We start from the raw sequence: 17,777 nt of genomic DNA on the forward strand, positions 1-17,777 counted from the left end.
GAGAAAAATGCATAACAGCAGGAGTTATAGACCAGTATCATTATGTAAATAAAAAACACCAGCATAGACAAAGCCATATGACATATGTCACTCTCATACATGGAATTATTTCAGACACATTACCCAGTGCCTTTGGGTAGAGAGGCCAGTGGGAATGAGGATGATGGCTGAAGGGAAGAAAATTTTTTAAAAGAGGCCTAATGGGAATTGATGAAGGAAGTATGCCATAAACTTGGAGTGTGATTAAAGCCTTCCATCTTCCTCTTTTGCCTCCTCTAGGTTACCAGTTCTGCTTTTCCTGGACCTGTTCCAGGCTCTCACGTTCCACATCACACATGGGACATCTGGTGTCAGGCTCCCAGAGAGCAGAAACCAGCGGAAATACAAGGGCACAGTCCTCCCAGCTGGTGGCATGGGGATCATTGAACAATACAACTCTTCACACTTTTTTAAAGGAAAGATTTGAATAGGGGTTCACAGGAACAACCTGAGGCCCTGCAACTACATTTCCCAGAGTTCCCTGGGGTGATCTTAAGGTGACTCTGGGAGTGGGACCACTTGGACAGCCAATGAGAATACTTCCCCTGCAGACTGTGGAAGTGAGAGGACTTCCTCATAGACCTTGGATACGGGAGGATTGCATTCAGTCTGGTTCCTGGTTGCCGGCAGAAAAAACCTGGTAAGTGGAACTCTCTGTAAGGGACTTGCAGCATACTTTGAAATTGAGGTTTAATCCTATCTCAAGTGTGAGTACAGGAAAGTTGATTCTACATGATGCCTGCATTTCAAGTATAAGTTTGTTCAGAAAGTCTAATTGGCACATACTTGGAGCCTAATGCTGTCACTACTCCACAGCGTAGTGGTGACAGTTACAGGTGCTTGATTCAAACTGTTGGGTTTAGAGTCACGGCCACTTTATAGCTGTGAGAACTTGGCCTAGTCACTTTGTTTCTCTAAAACTCAGTTTCTTTTTCAGTAAAATGGAGCTATGAATATTGCTTACTTAAAGGAGTTGTTGTGAGGATTAAATACGTGTATTAAAAGATAGCCAATATGTTTAAGGCAACTTTCTCAACAGGATTCTCCTCTTGGTTACTTGTGACAATGATGCTCACCCAGTGGCGTGTTTCCTAAAGGACCCAGTTAGTCCTACAGGCAGCAATTCTTGCTCCTGTTGCACTAGCTGATAAGAAGCCCCTAATGATGCCAGATGTCCAGGAAGTTTAGATTCTGTTGTTTGCATTGTCTATGAGAATTGCTGGAGGGAAGTTTTTTCTTTTCTTCTTCTTTTTTTTTGAGACAGAGCCTTGTTCTGTTCCCCAGGCTAGAGTACAGTGGTACAATCTCAACTCACTGCAACCTCCTCTTCCTGAGTTCAAATGATTCTCCTGCCTTAGCCTCCTGAGTAGCTGGGATTACAGGCGCTGGCCACTGTGCCTGGCTAATTTTTGTATTTTTTTGTATTTTTAGTAGAGATGGGGTTTCACTGTCCTGGCCAGGCTGGTCTCAAACTCCTGAGCTCAAGTGATCCAGCTTCCTCGGCCTCCCAAAATGCTGGGATTACAGGTGTGAGTCACTGCACCTGGGCAGAAGTTTTATCATGGTGGAAGTATGCTTAGTGGAGGGGATCTCCAAGAGGAATGAATGACAAAAAAATTAACTCCTTCACTGTCAGACTAAGAGCATACCCCCTGAACATGGACTTGCAGAATTCTACAGAAGAGAGGAGACTGGTCTGGGCAAACAGCCCCAGGAGCTGGGGGCCCGATGGGCTTTCTACCCGGGATGCTGCTCCATGCCCTGACTGATGCCCACAACAACTGTACACCTGCTCTTTTCTGATGAAAAAACAAAAGACAGGCATACTGTTTGCTCTTGAATGCTTGAAACACAAAACAGGTGACACCACCTTCCTCCTCAAAAGGAATTTTTAAACTGTCAACTCTCTATCTGCATGCTGCCCAGAGACTTATTTTGTCTGGCCTTTGCTGTCTTCAGTAGGAGCAGCTGTTTTTCTTTAGATTTGCTTTCCTGGCTTCTTGCAAGTACCCCCAGCACCTTCCTGGCCCCAGTAGGCATTAAGTGGGACCAGTGAGAGGGTTGCAGGCCTTCTGGACAGTAACAATTGTTGAATAATGGTCTTTGGGTGTGGCTAGTCCAGCAACTCCTTTTTATCCAGAGACTCAAAGGGCTGGCTTAGGAGGGGGCTAGGTTGTATCGTCAATTTAGTGGGGTACCACGCTCTTCCTTCATGGTGGTAGAGACAAAAGAAAAGAGGAGGAATAGGAAAAGAAAAACACACAATACACAACACACACACACACACACACACACAGAGAGAGAGAGAGAGAGAGAGAGAGAGAGAGAAAAGCCACTCATTAACTCTCTTTATAATTCTTCTAATCATTAATGCCAGAAATCCATGCAGCAGGTGTAGACGATTTTATCTCAGTCCACAATTGTACTTGTGCTGAATTTAGCCTTAAGGCACAACAGCCCTATCTCATAGGCAGGCTACCTCTGGGTAAATCTGCTTTATCTGCTTATTTATTTATTTAGAGATGGAGTTTTGCTCTTGTTGCCCAGGCTGGAGTGCAATGGTGCAATCTCGGCTTACCACAACCTCTGCCTCCCGGGTTCAAGCAATTCTCCTGCCTCAGCCTCCCGAGTAGCTGGGACTGCAGGCATGTGCCACCATGCCCAGTTAGTATTGTATTTTTAGTAGAGATGGGGTTTCTCCATGTTGGTCAGGCTGGTCTCTAACTCCTGACCTCAGGTGATCCGCCTGCCTTGGCATCCCAAACTGCTGGGATTACAGGCGTGAGCCACTGCACATGGCCTTATCTGCTTTTACTTCTTTTGTGTTTGGCTCTTGTTTATAACCTCTTTTAGAGAAAGAATAAAGGTTTCTTTAACCAAAAAGAAAAAGAAAACCACTGCTGTATATTTAACATATATAGATTCTAGAGACCTGGAATTGAACAGTGAGTTCTGCCCCTCGACCTGCTCTCCAGGTGTACAACATCCAAGAATGTGATCTATTACTGAAGTGCCATGTCGTGTAGGGATAAATCACAGTAGGTGGTCAACTGTTGAAATTGATCATTCAACTAAACAACATTCATGAACTCTGCAGAAAAACACAAGCATTTTGCCCAACATTCAGGGCCCTCTAGAAGTTGCCTCATTCTGTGTATCTTAACTTTCTTTTACATAGTTCTCCAAAATGTCCACCAAGGTGGCCTAAGTCAGGTTCCCCCAAACCAGATACCAAGACAAGAATCCATGTGCAAGTGACTGAAGGAAGTGCTAGGAAAACCCCAGATGTAGCCTGGATGTGAATTACAACTCCGAAGTGTGTCCAGACTCAAAGCAAGGACGCTAGGCTTTCCAGACCTCCTACTAAGTCATTGATCCAGCATTACCCTGGCAGGACATAAATCCCTGGCGCTTCTAGCTCTCTGCAAAGGAGGGAAAAGCAGCTTCAGGAGCCCTTAGGAGTCCTCCAAAGAGAGTCTAGGTACAAGTCCTAAAATAGAAGAACACAGAAGGCAGGCCAGGGGCACTGTGAGATGGTAAAAGAGATCTGAAGGGATCCAGGTAAGTTATTGAGAGTAATTCATTCATTTTCATTCCCATGATAACTTCAGACCTGAATCCTTGCCAGATCCACGTTCCCTCTTAGGTACCCTGAGCAGGCCTATTTTATTTTATACCCTTCTGTACTTATGGTGGAAACCAATAGGTCTTTTTTTTGAGACAGAGTCTCACTCTATTGTTCAGGCTGGAGTGCAGTGACATGATCTTGGCTCACTGCAACCTCTGCCTCCTGGGTTCAAGTGATTTTCCTGCGTCAGCCTCCCAAGTAGCTGGGACTACACGCGTGTGTTGTCACACCTGGCTATTTTTTATTTTTGTATTTTGTATTAGAGACAGGGTTTCACCATGTTGGCTAGGCTAGTCTTGAACTCCTGATCTCAAGTGATCCACCTACCTCAGCCTCCCAAAGTGCTGGGATTACAGGCATGAGCCACCATGTCCAAACCCAGTAGGTCTAAGGGGTCTCATCTGAGTCACTATATATAGTTCAAAAAACATTGAAATATATATATATTCTGATATATTCCTGATATATTTCAATGTTTTTTGATTACTTTAGACAGGGAATGCACTAATTCCCTTCAAGCACTACCCCTCCTTATTTTATTACAGCTAGATATGTTTTGCCTTTACATTTCAATAATTTAACCAGAATATGTTCTGTTAAAATCTTTTAATTGGGGGCCATCAGACTAAGTGACTCCTGTGGTTTCATTTTCATTCATTTTACTGTTTACCTGTAAACAGTAAAAAACTAGAGACTGAGATCCAAGATGGCTGATGATTAGCAGCTCGGGCACGTACCTCCCAGTGAAAGCGCAAAGAACGAGAGGACGCCACACTTGCAGACGAATATTAGTTGCTCACGGACCAGGAGATTCCCAGTGGAAGAGCTCCACGGGTCGCCAGGGCGACTCTTGTGGCCGGCGTGGCGGTTTTGCTGGTGTCTTAGCACGCCAGTTCTTGGTGCAGAGTCCGGAGATTCCCGGGCAGAAAAGCACCATCAATCTTAACACCGCTGTTTTGGCCGGCTCAGTGGATTGCTCAGATTTCAGCGCAGGGAATCAACAAGTTGGACGTCAGAGACCCAGTTAGAAAGTCGGTAATTATAAAGACGACAGACGGACAAATATATAATGAAGGGAAGAAACCAGCGTAAAAAGGTAGAGAATACTCAAAATCAGAATGCCTCTCCCTCTACAGGGGATTGCAATTCCTCATCAGTAACGGAACAAGGCTTAATAGATTACACGTGTGTTCCAATAACAGAAGCAGGTTTCAAAACGTGGGTGATAAGAAACTTCTGTGAATTAAAAGAACTTGTTCTAACCCAATGCAAAGAAACTAAGAACCTTGAAAAAAGGTTTGACGAAATGTTAACGAGAATGGACAATTTAGAGAAGAATATAAGTGAATTGATGGAGCTGAAAAACACAACACGAGAACTTCGCGAAGCATGCACAAGTTTAAACAGTCGAATTGATCAAGCAGAAGGAAAGATATCAGAAGTCGAGGACCAGCTCAGTGAAATGAAACGAGAAGACAAGAATGCAGAAAAAAGGATGAAAAGGAATGAGCAAAGTCTCCAGGAAATATGGGACTATGTGAAAAGACCTAATTTACGTTTGATAGGTGTACCTGAATGTGATGAAGAGAATGAATCCAAGTTGGAAAATACTCTTCAGGATATCATTCAGGAAAATTTTCCCAACCTGGCAAGGCAGGGTAATATTCAACTCCAGGTAATACAGAGAACACCACAAAGATATTCTTCAAGAAGACCAACCCCAAGGCACATAATCGCCAGATTTATTAGGGTTGAAATGAAGGAGAAAATACTAAGGGCAGCCAGAGAGAAAAGTCAGGTTACCCATAAAGGGAAACCTATCAGACTTACAGCAGATCTCTCAGCAGAAACCCTACAAGCCAGAAAAGAGTGGGGACCAATATTTAACATCCTTAAAGAAAAGAACTTTCAACCCAGAATTTCCTATCCAGCCAAACTAAGCTTTATGAGTGAAGGAAAAATTAAATCTTTTGCGAACAAACAAGTACTTAGAGAGTTCACCACCACCAGGCCTGCTTTACAAGAGCTTCTGAAAGAAGCACTATACATATAAAGGAACAACCAATATCAGCCTTTCCAAAAATATATCAAAAAGCAAAGAACTTTAACACAATAAAAAATTTACATCAACTAATGGGCAAAACAGCCAGCTAGCATCAAACGCCGGTATTAAACTTATATATATTTTAATTAGATAAAAAGCCAAAACCCATCGGTATGCTGCATCCGGGCCCATCTTACATGCAACAATACACAAAGACTCAGAGAGAGGGAGGAAGATTTACCAATCAAACAGAGAGTAAAAATAAACCAATAAACAAAAAGCAGGAGATGCAATTCTCGCCTCTGATAAAGTAGACTTTAAAGCAACAAAGATCAAAAGAGGCGAGGAATGACATTACATAATGGCAAAAGGATCAATGCAACAAGAAGAGCTAACAATTCTATAGATCAACGAGATAGAAAATTAACAAGGATATTCAGAACTTGAACTCAGACCCGGAACAAGTAAACTTAATAAACATTTATAGAACTCTCCACTTCAAATACACAAAACATACATTACCACCTCACACCTATTCCAAAGGTGACTATATAATTGGAAGTAAATCACTCCTCAGTAATCGCATAGCATTTCATAGGTTTAAATTAAATATTGGTTGGCTGTTAAAAACAAACAAACAAACAAAAAAACTAGAGACTTCATCAATCAACTGTCAACTAACCTCTAACCAGGGACATTTCACTCTAACCAACCCAATACCTTTTCTTTGTCTCATTCCTGTGAACATTCTATAAAAGCTTCTCTCTTGCCCTCCCCTTTCCTCAGCAGAGCATTGAGCCACCTGTGGTCTGGTGCTGCCTGACTCATGAATTGCTGTCTGTTCTAATAAACTTTAAAAACTATTACGCCTAAAAATTTGTCTTTTAACAATTCCAGTGTTGACAGTACTGGACTGGATTCTCCTAGAATCTGGTCTTTCTGTATCTTCAGTTTGAATTTTTAACTTCATATTTCTATCTCTATATAAGCTAAAATGCCTCATTCAATATCCTTAACTCTTATAACCTTTCTACTCTGTTCTGTATTGAAAGGAGTCAGTATTCACCAACACTCCTTTAGTGTGACTTCATCACTTCTTGGTTTTCATATTCATCTACTTGTTCACTGGCCATGAAACAAACTATCAGGATAGCTCAGTTATTGCATTTCTTAAGCTCTTTTATATTTGATATTACCTTGATACTCATGTTGCCTTTATGATCAAGTGAAATACTAACCAGAATATTTGGAGCTAACACTTTCCTTCAATACTTTGAAGATATACTTCTGTTACTTCACTGAAGGATATTTCTGTGTAACATTCTCTTGCTGGCCTGATATTTTTTCTTTTATGAAATATTTTCTTTCTCTGCAAGATGCTTGAGTAGTTGTCTTTAATTTTGACTTTTAATAATTTAACAAAAATATATTCCAGTGGCAAACATGTTGTATCAAACTTTCCCAGAATTTTCTTTGTTTTTCAGCTTCAATTTTTTCATCATTTCAGGAAAATATTTGTCTTTAAATACATTTTTCTTTTCTTTTTTTTTTTTTTGAGACAGGATCTCACTGTGTCACCAGGCTGGAGTGCAGTGGCACGATCTCAGCTCACCACAGTCTCCTCCTCCTGGGTTCAGGTGATTCTCCTGCCTCAGCCTCCAGAGTAGCTGGGATTACAGGCATGTGCCACCACACCCAGCTAGGTTTTGATTTTTAGTAGAGATGGGGTTGCACCATGTTGGCCAGGCTGGTCTCGAACTCCTGACTTTGTGATCTGCCCGCCCTGGCCTCCCAAAGTGCTGGTATTACAGGTGTGAGCCACAGCACCTGTCCTTTTGGTTAACTTTTAAGTTCAGGGGTACATGTATAGGTTTGTTATAAACTTGTGTCATGAGGGTTTGTTGTATCACCCCAGGTATTAAGCCTAGTACCCATTAGTAATTTTTCCTGATCCTCTCTCTCCTCTCACCCTCCAGCCTGTGAAAGGCCCCAGTATATGCTGTTTCCTTCTTTGTGATAATTCTCATCATTTAGCTCCCACTTACAAGTGAGAACATTGCAGTATTTCATTTTATGTTAGTTTGCTAAAGATAATAGCCTCCAGCTCCATCCATGTTTTCATGAAAGACATGATCTTGTTCTTTTAAGTGGCTGCACTGTATTCCATGGCATGTAAGTACCAGATTTTCTTTATCCAATCTGTCATTGATGGGCATTTAGGTTGATTCTGTGTCTTTGCTATTGTGAATACTGCCATATGTTTTTCTATTGCACTTTTTGAGTTCTCCACTTTAGAAGCGCCAATTGTCTTTACATTGGATTATCCTTTACTGCTTTCTATTAGATTCTCTCTTAATTGATTTATCACTTCATTAGCCTTTACTATGAATATCAAGCTTTTCCTCCACATAAGCAATGTGATGTTGTATCTATATTGTTCCTTTCTGTTGATCATTAATTATGTATTCTGTTCATTATTTATTTCATTTCTGTCCTTAATTAGTATTCTAAGGTATGAAATCTTTCTTTTCATAAAACTATTATTTTATCACTTTATTTTGTAGCTGTTTATTATTGAGTTTATTTTACATGGTCTATAGCCTCAGATACCTGTAAAACATTTTTTTTCCACTGTTTATTTTTCTTCTTGAATTGGTTGTGAGACTTTTTTTTTTTTTTTTTTTTGGTAACGTTTTCATGTTATGGTCTTTTCTTCTGATCCCAATCTTGTAGTATTTTCATTTTGTTTTTTCATCATTTTCATGTATGTATAGCTCTGTTTCTACCTTTTGTTGCTTGAATCTGGTGTGGATGGTGAGATGTCCAGCTGGGGTTGGCATAGACTTGTCAATCAAGGAAAATGACGAGACAAGTCTCAATCATTTTAGGAGATGTATTTGCCAAAGTTAAGGATGTGCGCCTGGGAGACAGGTCTATGCCTTTCTTCAAGGATGATTTTGAGGGCTCCAAATTTAAAAGGGAAAGGACGGAATGTTGAGAAGCACAGTTTTCATGTAAGAGGGGAGTAGGGAAAAATAGTTATTCACGGCTTTGTCTGGCTCAGTGAATCTGCATTTTTAACATAAGATGACACTAACAAAAGGGACAGAGAAAAAAATGCAGGGACTCTGCATTTTACATAACATACCTGGTGGCCCAGACACTGCTCTTTTTTAGCTGTGGTGTCAGCCAATTGGTTAACCTGACTTACTGTGGTGTCTAATTTTGAGTTACCTGGGATTTTTTTAATTGCCAAGTGTTTTGGTTTTAGAATAGCTTCTAACAGCTCTGGTACTTGTCCATTTTTTGTGGGTTGCCCTGAGAAGGTTAAATATCCTCTCTTTTTCCATAGCATCCGAAAGTCATGAGCAACCCCAAAAGCATAGTGGCTGTCAGTGTAAATGTTTGCAGCCTTGTCTTTTGTCACTTGACAAGCTCAAGTCAATCTTAAACAAAGGCAATCACTTCAGCCATTGAGCTGATCTGGCTTGGGGAAGAGGACTAGCTTCAGTTACCTCTAGTAAGGTAACCACAGCATGTCCTGCTCTAAAATTTCCATCTTCTCTTAAATTAGACCCACCTGTATACCATTCTGTCTCAGCATTATCCAGTGGCATCTCTTGTAGGCCTGTCCCGGTGGTGAGAAGTTGGTTAGCCATCAGAACACAGTCATGAGGGGTCTTGTTGGAAGGGCCCAGCAAGAGAGTGGCTGGACTAAGATTATTACAGCAGGAAACAGTAACATTGGGAGAGGATAACAGCAAAATTGCATAAGAGGCTAACTAGTTGACAGATAGGTATTGAGTGTGATGAGAATTCAGAAGGGTCTCAATAGAATGTGGCACAAAAATGGTAAGGGGGAAAGCCATAATTATTTCTTCAATGCACTTGTACAGAAGGGCCATGGCTATTATTACTCTCACACAAGGAGGCAGCCCTTGAGCCACAGGGTCCAGCTGTTGGCTATATTAGCCTATAGGTCTCCGATGATCACCATGTTTCTGGGTCAGTACCCTGGACGCAGTACCTCCAGTATCATGTACAAAAAGGGAGAAAGGCAACTTGTAGTTTGGATGCCCTATGGCTGGGGCATTAGTTATCATTTCCTTTATTTGTTATATAGCTGATTGTCTCTCTGGAGTCCACATGATGGAATCAGGTTGTTCATTTTTTAGGTATGCATATAGAGGCTGAGCCATAAGGGAGAAATTTGGTATCCAGTTTGTACAATAGCCTGCCGGTCCCCAAATTCTCTAAGTTGTTTCTTGGTGATGGGCATTGGGAAAACTAAAGTTTTTCTCATCTGTCAGGGTTAATACTCAGTCTTGAACTGAGATAATATGGCCCAAATACTTAACTTGCAGGAAGCACAGCTGAGGTTTGTCTTTGGAGACTTTGTGTCCCTTGCTGGCTGAGTAAATGAAGACTATTTTCCTGGGAGAAAGATAGTGTGTCTGAACAAAGGAGAAGATCATCCACGTGCTGAATGAGTGTTGAGCCCTGGGGAAAAATTAAATCCTCTAAATCAGCTTTTAGTTTTTGGGAAAAGTAAGTGGGACTTTCCGTATACCCTTGGGGCATTACAGTCCACGTATATTGCCATTCTTTCCAAGTAAAGGCAAACAAATACAGGCTGTCTGGATCTATAGGAATACTAAAAAAGGCACTGAGAGATTCACAACTGAGAAATGCTGGCCGATAGTGGGTAGCTGATAGAAAGGTAGGTGGATTGGGGACTGCTGGGTGCCTGGGTATTACAATTTTGTTTATTGCCATCAAGTCCTGCACAAATCTTCATCCTCTCCTGCTTGGTTTCTTTACAGGGAATATAGGGCTGTTGCAGGGGCTTGTGCAGGGAATAATGAGCTCCCTGTTTAGGTAATCTTGTCTAATAGGGGCAATTCCATTTATGGCTGCCTGTCATAGAGGGTATTAAGGTTGGGTACGGGCGTCTTTGGGTTTATCTCTACCTTTATTGGAGTGGCTGAGAATATTTTCCCTTTATCTGTATTTGATTGAGACCGTTAAGTGGGAGGGGACACGCTGAGCAAGCGCTCGTCTTCTGGTGTTAACAGGAAGATTGGGGAAGCGAAAAGGAGTTTTACTGTTTTCTGCTCTTTATTCCAGTACTTTCTCTTCTCTAATATTTCCTTCTGTGTCTCTATTTCATTTTCCCAGCCACAAGATGATGTTTTCACATTACTAGCATTAAATTGTGGTACCCTGTCAGGACATTTTGTAATTTGGTATTTTTGGTCTCCTGGCCCCAATTCTAAAAAAAGTTCACCTTTTGATGAAAAAGAGATACGGCATTCTGGATGTTGAGGAGATCACAGCCCAAAAGACTGACAGGGGCCCCAGGCATATAAGAGACATATGGGACCTACTGAGCGTGTCACACTTAGAGCCTGCGGCGAGGGAGCTGAACCCGATGAAACGGTAAGGCATCGGTTTGGACTTAAAACATGAGATCATTTTATTAGACACACCTACCATGTTAATTTTTTCCATTATTCTGAGGAATGGGGTTTCTAAATAAGGTAGGATTTATCAGAGATATAGTTGCATCTGTGTCAATTAAAGCAGTTGTAAACTTATGGTTTATTATATTAATGTCTCCCAATTTGTTTGTCATGGTGAGGTTTTAACAGCTCATGAGGAGTTTCCTTGCGGACAAAATATGGGGGATGTGTGTCGCTTTTCATCTTGTAGCTACCTTATTTAGGAACCAAAAACGGGGAGGCAGGTTTGCATGACCCAGTTACCAGCTTGACTATTCCCTTTGGCTAAATGAGTTTGGGGTCCCAAAATTGAATTTCCTTTCACAGACTCCTCGGTGTTTTTAGTGGAGGTGAGGGGAGGTGAATACGACAAGAGATGCTCTGATGGCAGATTTTCTGCATGCAGATGGTCCTTCTTTCTCTTCTGTATGTAGATGGTCCTTCTTTCTTTTGAGTAGCATCATACATTAAGGGCCTTACCTTGTTTATCTGCCTCAACATGCCCAGTTATAGTTGTACCTAGAGGAAGACCAGGTGCTACCACTACATCCTGGTCTGATGTGTTGGTAATATGTCATGGTATTGATTTGGGGCATGGAACCTGGTTTACTCTTCCTTGCTGATCTCTTGGCAGTTCATCAGCTGGTGGGTTGCCTCTGGAGGCTGTGGAAGCCTGGCTCCTGGTGGCTTCTCCAGCTTCCAGGTTTGTAAGCCAGAAGGCTCTAGCCCCATCAGCGTTGCACCCATCTCTATAGTTATAGTTTCTACACACTTTCTTATACAAATTTCACTTTACTGTGCAGTCCATTCCCTCTGTTTTGTGATTTTTAGGAAGTCTTCATACTTTATGATCTATAAAACCATTGTTTTCAAAGAAGTCACGTTACATATTTCTAACTTTCTTTTTTCTTATTTCTAGAATTTAAGCCAGGAAGAAGCAGCATTCTGCCTTCAGGATTAAAACTGAAGATCAACCTACTTTCAACTTACTAAGAAAGGTATTAAGTGCCTTTCTGAGAGCTCTCAGTGGGCTCCCTAAGCATGTTCACTCTGCCTCCTTTAAGTCTTACATTTATGATCAAGATGAAAGGGTGAAAGGGAGGGATGTATCACTGCACAGAGGTTCTACCAGTGGATATGTAAAGCTAGTAGTGTTTTCAGTGAGCTCTTTTCCTGGCAACTACTTTCCAAGTGCTTTCAGCATTCCACCTTGAAGCACAACGTCAGTAATGCACGATTTCTTACGTTCAGTCACAGAAGGTTCAAGTGTGATTTGGTTACGACATATTGCTTTATCCAGGACTCTAACAAAACTGACTTCTTTCAAATGGACCTGGCAGTTGCTAAACTCCAAATCAACATTTCACCTTAAAGAAAAAGAGAAAAGGAGGGGAAGGATGGAGGGAGGGGAACAAAGAGAGTGTAAGAGAGAAAGAAAGAAAAAGAGGAAAACAAATGCTTGTAAACAAATTATACCACATAAAAGAGACATAAAGTAATTTCTTAATAGAAGGAATGATATTCTAAGTAAGAATCAAATGTTCAGGTATGTAAAAACTCCCTTCTTCCTTTCGGATCAGCTTTTCTCTCTTCTTTACATCCTCAGTACAGATTCTAGGTTAGGGGGCAGAGAGAGGTTAGCATTGTCTGGCTACAATTTGTTCTGTCTCTTTGTCTGAGTGGTAGGATTTTAGAGCTTGTCCAAATGCTAAGAAAGGGTGCTGGTGCAAGTTAGGCTGAGAAGAAATGCCATCTAATAGATTTAGGAGAAATAATGTTGTAGACATCAAGAAGAGAGAACGTTGGAAACTGGCAACATGGGAAGGATAGCTGGGTCAGAAAGGAAAAATAGGAGAACATAGAAGAAATGGTAAGAGAAGGGAAAAGAAAATGCTTCACTTCTCACCATTCAACTCAGGGCAGGTCCATTTGTACAAGGTCATCCTCAGGCCATACCACATTACAAAAGAGTTATTCTTGAGGTCTGTGCAGCACTGTTAGAATCAGTCTCCAAAGATGAAGACTATGATGGCAGGTTTAAAAAACTTTTTCTAAAAGATTTAACAAAATAAGGGGCATTTATTTTTTTGATTCACATTACCTGAAAGTTAAAAGATAGCATTCAGCTTCATTGAGGTCTATCCTTATTCTACCTTCTCCTGTTTTTCATTTCTTTGTAAACTTGGTAAACTCTTTGTTAATGTTGTTCTTCAATAGGTTCTCACCAATAGCTTCGAATGAATACCCCAACAGCTTCTACCTTGTAGCAGAACATACATGCTTAGGTTTCAGCAGAAGTTCCTCGATAAAGTCTTGGACCTACTTAGATCATATGTTATCCATGAGCTGAGCACTGGTCCTAGGGCATATGTGTTCAAACTGGTCCCACCTAGTTCATGTGACTGTCCATAAGGCTCAATATAGGCAGCCTATTCTCTATAGAGTAGCCAGAAAGATCACTTTGATTGTGGCAAACACTGTTCAATTACAACCCTTCCCTGAGGCCTCTCTCATTTATATTTCTCATTTCACTTCGAGTAAAAGCCAAAATGCCAGTCTTAGCTCCAAGGCTGCAGTTGCCTGTCAGATCGCATCTCAATCCATTCTCCTTCTCACTCGTGTGCTCCAGTTGACCTGACTTCCTGAATGCTTTTTGAACTCTCAAGGCAGTTTCGAGCTTAGGGCCTTGTTATTTTCTGTTCCCCTGCTTGGAACAATCCTCCTCACACATATCCTCAGGGCTTATTCTCTGGCATGCTCCAAATCTTAGTGATTTTTTTTTTTAACCAACTAATTTGAAATGGAAGCTTTCCCTGTGCACTTACTAACTCCTTTCTTTGCTTTCGCTTTCCCAGGGCACTTACTACAGTCTAACATATTGCATATTTTATCCATGTATTCAGTTTCCTATCCGTATCACTCCAACTCCCACTAAAATACAAGGTTTTCGAGAGTAAGCAAGCACTAGATCAGTAGGAAATGCATTATAGCTATCCAGTAAACTATTTCTTGAGTTAATCAATCAATGGATGAATGAATCAATACTGTTATTTGAGTGGGGAAGTTTGTATAAGGCTCAACTAAATGGGAAATTGAGTGGGTCAGGTACCACAAATACTATATATGCTATTGCATGATTCTTCTGCCTACATCAGAAGAATGTAGAAGCCTATTTTAATTGATATCAATTGGAATCTCTCTTTTATTCATCACCAAGAGAATCATGAATAAGCTGTTTATCATTTGACTCATCATTTAATCTTGATTTCCAACTTCTCACACTTGAAAGAAGACATGATAATACATTTATTATAGGATTCTGGGACTATTAAGTGAACTTATGCATGTAAAAGGAATTCATACGATAAAAGCACTAGAAATAATTATTATACTTAGAACTATTGTATTTTTACATATTTAAAATATAGCCATAATTAGCCTACTCAAATCCAAGTGTAAAAGTAATATGATTTGCTTTTGTTTTGCTTTCTTTGCTTAGGGGATCATGGACATTGAAGCGTATCTTGAAAGAATTGGCTATAAGAAGCCTCAGAACAAACTGGACTTGGAAACATTAACTGATATTCTTCAGCACCAGATCCGAGCTGTTCCCTTTGAGAACCTTAACATCCATTGTGGGGAAGCCATGGATTTGGGTTTAGAGGCCATTTTTGATCAAATTGTGAGAAGAAATCGGGGTGGCTGGTGTCTCCAGGTCAATCATCTTCTGTACTGGGCCCTGACCACAATCGGTTTTGAGACCACGATGTTGGGAGGGTATGTTTATAGCACTCCAGCCAAAAAATACAGCACTGGCATGATTCACCTTCTCCTGCAGGTGACCATTGATGGCAAAAACTACATTGTCGATGCTGGGTTTGGACGCTCATATCAGATATGGCAGCCTCTTGAGTTAATTTCTGGGAAAGATCAACCTCAGGTGCCTTGCATCTTCCGTTTGACGGAAGAGAATGGATTCTGGTATCTAGACCAAATCAGAAGAGACCAGTACATTCCAAATGAAGAATTTCTTAATTCTGATCTCATAGAAAGCAGCAAATACCGAAAAATCTACTCCTTTACTCTTGAGCCTCGAACAATTGAAGATTTTGAGTCTATGAATACATACCTGCAGACATCTCCAGCATCTGTATTTACTAGCAAATCATTTTGTTCCTTGCAGACCCCAGATGGGGTTCACTGTTTAGTGGGCTTCACCCTCACCTATCGGAGATTCAATTATAAGGACAATACAGATCTGATAGAGTTCAAGACTCTGAATGAGGAAGAGATAGAAAAAGCACTGAAAAATATATTTAATATTTCCTTGGAGGGAAAGCTTGTGCCCAAACATGGTGATAGATTTTTTACTATTTAGAATAAGGAGTAAAACAAACTTGTGTATTTATTACCTAGCTCACCAGTTATCAACCGATGACCTATCAGCTGATAACTGATTAGGGTGTCTTCTGTACCCTTACATTATTTTAAAGAAAATCCTAGACATCAAATCATTTCACCCATAAAATTTTCAGCATATATAATTAAACAGCTTTTTAAAGAAACATAACCACAAGCCTTTTGAAATAATAATAATAAATATATTTTAAAGATGGCCTTTGGTTATCTTGGCAATCAGTGATTTATGCTAGAAAGCTTTTAATGTTGGTTTATTGTTGAATTCCTAGAAAAGTTTTATGGATAGGTGAGTAAATAGAATATTGTGAAAAAACTTACTGTCTATAAAGTATATTAAAACACTGTTGGCTAATATAATTTGAATTAAATTTTTTTGAAGACTTAGGATATTATAGGGCTATGTACGTCTTCCTCAATGCTGTCTTCCTCTGATCTTCTTTCTAGTCTCTTAAATTACTTTACATCCTTCCACACTTTGCCATAAGAGAACGAACATGAGCTTTTCTTTATGTAGATCTGAGCTGAAATCTTGTGGACACTGGGTGAATTACTTTTTAGATATGTGGCTCCGACTCCTCAGACATAAAATGGGAATAATGGTTTCATAGTTCAGTGCCAGAACTAAACTACGAACAAATATTTGTTATATGGATCAATTAATGTCAGTAATGTTTTTGGTACTAGGTCATCATTTAGTAAAAGTTGTTCTTCTATCTTGCTTGCTCCCCGACCCCTGTCATCTGCCTGCTACTTTCTTGATTAAATATTGATAGGATATTGGATGCCTAAGATCTAAGAGTGTGTTTTGTGCTTCAGAATCAGAATCTTGGCTTATCTATAACTCAGATTTTCCATTTGTGGATTCTAGCATCAGGACTACAGTTTAACTTGCAGACTTGTTCTTAACACGGTTCTCCCTCTTCAACTAGTGATCATTGTAATAAGGTTAAGAGAAAGGCACGGAGTAGAATAAAGAAATTTTAGTTAAAAGAACAAGATACAAGCATGGGTATTTTATGCAGCAATGTAACAGTTGGGAGATGGAGATCTTGGTGTGGGTGGTATCTTAGGAAGAGGTAGATATGAGACATATCCTCAATGAGAAGGAAGGATGAAAGATACATTTTAGTATTTGACGGCTTGTTATCTTCCTTACTGTACTGGCCTTTTTCAGCACAATCTGCTGCTATCTTGTGGCACTACCAGGTCACTTCTTGTATCTTGGGCAGAAATTAGTTTCTCACATTCTGACCAGGACCATGCCAATGGAGAGGAGGTTGACAAGACACACTGACCAGATCTAAATGTGTCTCAAGGAGAATGGCACAGCTTTGTACAAATGAGTCAAGGAAATCTTATTGCACAATGAGTATCCTGGAACCCAATGCAATTGATTTTTTTTTTTAAGTATTTATCACATAGGGGAAAAAACCTAGGAATATGTTGAAAGAGACATATATATTATTTAGCATCCAGATTGATGACTTCTGCCCTAACTATGCAATGTTAACTTTTCTCAAGTGAAATCTAAATGAGTGAAGGAGAATAATCTTGCCAAATCATTTGGCCAGAGATTTTAAGGTGCCTCCTAAGCACTTGTGTTTGTCCAAACTATTGTCTCTGTTTTTGGTGGCCCCTTGGAGATTAGAATATGCCATGTACCAGACTCCAAGTCAAATAAGGTAGACTCCAAACACTTTATATGTAGCTAGAAATGTGGGGGTGTTGGATATGTATTTCAGTTTCTTCTATCATCATGGCGAAGCTGAGTGTGAACCTTTATCTCCCATTCGTTCTGCACTAAGCCGGGGAGAGGATCTGAAAAATGCCTGTACTGGTGTTTAGGTTGTACTCTCTGGGGGAGATAGCTATAAGCAGTTGGCTCAATTGTATATTTACCTGTTTGTTTCCAGGGCCACTCAGAAATGAACAGCCCCGTTGACTCCCAGAACTAGGTCATTAAAGAGACAGTCCCTTCTATGAGGGCTATACAAGTTGCGGCAGTTGGTGTGTGGACCAGATACCTACAGGATATATGGGTAGACCTGGAATTATCGCTGGAGTGAGCTAGAAGAAGGGCTCAGGAAGTGACATCTTCCAGCTCAGTCTTTTGGAGGGTTAGTTTGTCTACACCATTAGCTCATCA

The 17,777-nt window shown here is 40.4% G+C and overlaps 1 protein-coding gene across 4 annotated transcripts; it reads left to right on the plus strand.

Moving 5' to 3' along the window:
* Positions 1-600: 600 nt before the first annotated feature.
* On the plus strand, positions 601-16,422 carry NAT1 (N-acetyltransferase 1). Of its 4 annotated transcripts, none has more exons than XM_064368649.1 (4): positions 605-679; positions 10,890-11,150; positions 12,132-12,210; positions 14,712-16,422. In XM_064368649.1, the coding sequence occupies exon 4, from the start codon at positions 14,718-14,720 to the stop codon at positions 15,588-15,590; it is 873 nt and encodes a 290-aa protein (XP_064224719.1). In that variant the 5' UTR covers positions 605-679; positions 10,890-11,150; positions 12,132-12,210; positions 14,712-14,717; the 3' UTR covers positions 15,591-16,422. The 4 variants fall into 4 exon arrangements, with proteins under 4 accessions (XP_012290629.2, XP_064224719.1, XP_064224720.1 ...); XM_064368650.1 differs by lacking the exon at positions 605-679 and adding an exon at positions 8,146-10,259; XM_012435206.3 differs by lacking the exon at positions 10,890-11,150 and having other exon boundaries at positions 601-679.
* The last annotated feature ends 1,355 nt before the right edge of the window (positions 16,423-17,777 follow it).

This window comes from Aotus nancymaae, unplaced genomic scaffold (assembly GCF_030222135.1).
Source record: "Aotus nancymaae isolate 86718 unplaced genomic scaffold, 86718_ANA_hifiasm-v0.15.2.pri h1tg000079l, whole genome shotgun sequence".
In the NCBI taxonomy this organism is placed as follows: Eukaryota; Metazoa; Chordata; class Mammalia; order Primates; family Aotidae; genus Aotus; species Aotus nancymaae.

Coding starts and splice junctions, on each gene's coding strand:
- NAT1 (XM_012435206.3), top strand. CDS start 14,718: ATGGACATTGAAGCGTATCTTGAAAGAATTGGCTATAAGAAGCCTCAG.